This window comes from Otolemur garnettii, unplaced genomic scaffold, assembly GCF_000181295.1.
Source record: "Otolemur garnettii isolate 467f Iridium unplaced genomic scaffold, OtoGar3 scaffold00073, whole genome shotgun sequence".
Classification (NCBI taxonomy): Eukaryota; Metazoa; Chordata; class Mammalia; order Primates; family Galagidae; genus Otolemur; species Otolemur garnettii.
In genome coordinates this window covers 8,684,683-8,689,366 of record NW_003852468.1, presented here as the reverse complement: position 1 = coordinate 8,689,366, position 4,684 = coordinate 8,684,683, and the positions used below count along the sequence as shown (strand labels likewise).

At 49.9% G+C, this 4,684-nt stretch overlaps 1 protein-coding gene across 3 annotated transcripts in view; it reads left to right on the top strand.

Moving 5' to 3' along the window:
* Positions 1-4,684, top strand: part of MOV10 (Mov10 RISC complex RNA helicase) — a 27,337-nt gene that overhangs the window by 11,289 nt on the left and 11,364 nt on the right. For 2 of the 3 annotated variants that reach the window (XM_023515472.1, XM_012807654.2), the window contains exons 3-5: positions 3,210-3,413; positions 3,916-4,151; positions 4,350-4,608. In XM_023515472.1, coding sequence (XP_023371240.1) covers positions 3,210-3,413; positions 3,916-4,151; positions 4,350-4,608 — 699 coding nt within the window. Of the gene's footprint in view, positions 1-911; positions 1,454-3,209; positions 3,414-3,915; positions 4,152-4,349; positions 4,609-4,684 lie in introns of those variants that run through there. The other variant, XM_023515473.1, reaches the window with a different exon arrangement.

The window sequence follows — 4,684 nt, the reverse complement described above, 5'->3', positions numbered from 1 at the left end:
ACAGGTGACTAGACATATAATACAAGGATTATTTTTTTCAACAAGAATATAATAAGATTGTGATTTAAAAACAACAACAACAAAATTTATGACTATCAGCCTAGATCAGTGTTAACAGACATAGAGAATAATTTGAGAAATATTTAGGGACTGGTATCCATAGTTCAAGTTGCAAAACTTGTGAAGATGAGTTCTGTGTGCCTGTGTGGAAGTTTCCAAGGATAGTAGATTTCCCATTAAAATGCTGGTTTTGTCTTCTCTTAGTGGTGGTCCTGGGTCCAGGGGTGTAGACCACCCAGGACCACCGCTCCCTGCAGGCAGCATTTGTCTGGAGATGAGCGTTTGCCCGCTTTACGCAGGACACGTGCTCCCCAGTTTTGTCAGTCTTCACAAAGCCCTCTTTTTTTCCTCAGCATTCAGCTGGGGGCCCAGAGCCATTTTCATGAAGCCTGCACTGTTTTGTTTTGTTTTGTTTTGCAGTTTTTGGCCGGGGCTGGGTTTGAACCCGCCACCTCTGGCATATGGGGCCAATGCCCTATTCCTTTGAGCCATAGGCACTGCCCACCTGCACTGTTTTCTTATTGTAGATTTATGAGGCATGCGTAGTATTCTTAAACTGATAACTCTCAAAAATGGGACTGGGAAGGCTGCAGCTATTAAGATACCTGTGGAACTTGGCTTCTGTAGGCATTTGTGTTATGCCCCATTGGTGGGGCTTAGTGACTGATGGACTCTAAGGGGCCCTGGTGAAAGTTAGTTATGACCTCCTAATTTCGCTCCCTTTGTTACCAGACTCCTCTGCAACTTTTGATCCTGCTGTCTGGTTTTGAGAATTCTCTTGATTCCCCTTCCTTTCTTGGGGATTTCTTCTGCTTTCCCTTTCTCCCTGGGTTCCCTCGACTGTAACTACTACCTGAGGACTCGCTACCATTTGGCTCTAACCTTGACTTTGGTCCGAGTTCTCTCCTTCTGATTCATGGAGCCTGCTGCCTCTGGCCCACAGGAATCTCAAACTGAGCATGTCCAAATTCAAATGTCATGGTCAGCCCCTCCAACCCCCTCCTCCTCTTGTCTTTAAGTCCTATCTCAAGAATAGTCCCGGAAGGCAGTCTGTTGATTTGAGTCTCCTAGACTCCTCCCTCTTCCTAGCTTCCATTCCTCTCCTGTCCATCACCAAATTCTCCAAGTGTTACAGTCTAAATTTTAGTGGATCTGGCCTTTCTTCTGTCTCTACACTACTGTCGAGTTCAGGCCTTTGTTGTCTTTTAACTTGAGGATTGCAAGGCCCTTCTTCTAACTGATCTCCCTGCCTACAGTCTTGCCTCCAGCAAATCCATTCTCCAATCCTGATGCCAGAGTGATCTGAAATGCAAATAAGATCTTGCCACACTCCCCTGCTTAAAACCTACCACCTGCAGTGGTTTTGTAACCACAGCGTAGCCGTGGGCTGAAAGTAAGTTGTTACTACCCCTACTACTACTGCTACTATTGGTACTGTTATTACTACTAATACAGACACTAATAATAGTAGCTAATGTTTAATGAACATTTTCTATTATGCTTTCAAATGACTTATTATCTTTTTAAAACAAATCATAGCCAATTCAGTGTTTTCCAAAACAGTGCCGCTCTTGTTTGCTTGGGATGGAGAGGGGCAGAGTTACAGGCAGGGGACATCAGGGAAGTGTTTGGAAACATTCGTAACCATAATGATCTTATCATAACATACCCTAGCAAGTGGCCATGCTGACTGAGCCTAAAGAGGTAATAGGAATTACCATTGTTGTTATAAACAAAGATGTGCTTTCCTTCCCTATAAAACATCAAGGGTGTGGATCAGTTGTCCAGAACTGGAAAATGTTTACAAAGGGTGTCACATGTGAGAATGGCCCCAGGCTCCTGGGTGCCAGTAAAGGGAGGAGGAGGACTGCTGGCGGTCAGGGTCAAGTCCAGGTTTCCTGGCCTGACATGCAAAACTGTATGATCTGGTCCCTGCCCACCTCTGCTCCTCCTGCCGCTCCCTTCCTTTTGCTTTTCACTCTAGTACAACCAAACTGTGTGATACTAATCATCTCTCACCCTTACTGAGGTCTCCGATGTGCCAAGCACTGGGCTGTGTGGGTCACTGCAGTCTCAAGGCAAGTAAGTCTTGCTTTCCCCATTTTGTAGAAGAAGAAAGCTGGGCTCTGAGAGGTGAAGAAGGTGGAGCTGACCTGGCTAGATGTTCCGGTGGGCGGCCCACTTCCCCCTTCAGCATATGGCCTTGCATACCCCTCACCTTTGTCGGGTGGTGCCCATTTGTCCTCAGGACTTGATTTTGATGCTATCTCCTGAGGAAGCCCTCATGGATGCCCACCTTGGTCCCAGGCTGGGCTCAGTACCCTGCCTTGGCCCAGTAGCTTCAGTGGCTGTGCTCTGGGTGCCAGGCTGGAATTGATGTGCTCAGTTTGTGTGCTCTTCAAGGCAGGGTATGGGGCTTTTGCCTCTTTGAACCTCCAGCATTCTAGCACAGTGTATGGCACAAAACAGGCCTCTGTAAGTGTTCGTTGAGTTGACTAAACTGAACTCCAGGCACTGAACCTTGAGGTTATTGTCCTTCTGACCAGTTTTCCCTGTCTTCACCTTCTCTAGGCACAAGGCCAGGCTATTTGATCACTGGAGAAGCATCCTTTCCCTTCCTGCTTGGTTCCACCTGCACCCTTTGACTCCGGGTGGAAACTGCTGTCTGATCAGCCACCTTGCCCACACACTCTGGACATCTGTACTGTCTCTGATCCCCTCTCTCCTCACCAGCGGGCTGGACCTCACAACCACCCCTCTGAATCTACCTACTTTGCTTTCCTTAGCCTTTGCTCTTTCTGCTGGGTTGTTTGTGTTGTTTTCTGTTCCAAATAGTTTTTTGTTTTTTTTTTTCATTTATTTCTCTCTTCCTTTAGTCCTCCCAGTCAAAGCCTATGATTGGGCTTTTCTCAGAAAGGCACAATCCACAACCCACTGTCTACAACAACTACATTTGGTTGTGGGAAGTCTCATTGCCTTCCCTAAAAATTCCTCCAAACCCAGCCTGAGTCTGTATGGCTGGGCACTGTCGTGCTCTGCAGCAGGGCTGATGTGTCCAGCAGAGTGGCCTCAGACACCCTCCCCACCAGCGGCCTGGGTCCCACAGGCCCTGCCTTTCCTCACTTCCCAGTCTCCTCTGCTTCTGGCAGCTTTGGGACCCCCGCCCCTGGCTTCTCCTCCATGCTGTATGGAATGAAGATTGCAAATCTGGCCTACGTCAACAAGACTCGGGTCAGGTTCTTCAGACTCGACCGCTGGGCTGATGTGCAGTTCCCAGAAAAGAGGAGAACGAAGCTGGGGTCAGATATCAGCAAACACCACAAGTCACTGCTAGCCAAGATCTTTTATGACAGGTGTGTGTTTGTGTGTGTGTGAGAGAGAGTGTGTGAGTGAGGGGGAAGGGGCCCAGCAGAGCATGGGGGTGGGGGCTGTCTGGCTAAGCAAGGAAAAAGTGGGTTGCTTCAAGTAAGGGCCCCTCCTTCAAAGAATGGGGAAGGACAGGGCATTGGTCTAGAGCAGTGGTTCTCAACTTGTGGGTCGTGACCCCTTTGTAGCAATGAAAATACATCCTGCATATCAGATATTTATATTACCATTCATAACAATAGCAAAATTACAGTTAGGAAGTAGCGATGAAAATAATTTTATGGTTGGGGGTCACCACAACATGAGGAACTGAATTAAAGGGTTGTGGCATTAGGAAGGTTGAGAACCACTGGCCTAGAGGGAGGGGGTGAGTGTCTTTAGTACAGCTGGCATTTTGCCAGGCTCCCAAGCTTCAAACTTGCCCCAGGGTAGCCCCCAGTCCAGGCCCCTCCCGCCCCAGCCCCCGCCCTTGACTCCCACTCTCCCCAGGGCTGAGTATCTTCACGGGAAACATGGGGTGGACGTGGAAGTCCAGGGGCCCCATGAAGCCCGAGATGGGCAGCTCCTTATCCGCCTGGATTTGAACCGCAAGGAGGTGCTGACCCTGAGGCTTCGGAATGGAGGAACCCAGCCTGTCACCCTCACTCACCTCTTCCCACTCTGCCGGACACCCCAGTTTGCCTTCTACAACGGAGACCAGGAGCTGCCCTGCCCACTGGGCCCTGGTGAGTGCATTTCCCATGGAAAGGGCCTCTTGTGGATGGGGGCCTTGCCCCAGGCAGTGCTGGCATTCTGAGAAGCACACTGTTGCTGTCCAAGGTCTCTTGTCTTGGGGTGGGGGTGTCTCAGAGAGTGTCCGCAGTAAGGATGCCGGTGGAAGGGCTTACCCCCTCAGCCCCATTCACTCAGCTGTCCTCCTCCAGGTGAATGCTATGAACTCCACGTCCATTGTAAGACCAGCTTTGTGGGCTACTTCCCAGCCACGGTGCTCTGGGAACTGCTGGGACCTGGGGAGTCAGGTTCAGAAGGAGCTGGCACTTTCTACATTGCCCGCTTCCTCGCTGCCGTCGCCCACAGCCCCCTGGCTGCACAGCTGAAGCCCACGACTCCCTTCAAGAGGACCCGGATCATTGGAAACCCTGTGGCAACCAACCGGATAGAAGAAGGAGAGAGACCTGACCGGTAACTCCTTCCTCCAACCCAGTCGGGGCTGAGAGAATCCTGACCACCGCAGGGTGGGCTCTTTTTTTTTTTTTTT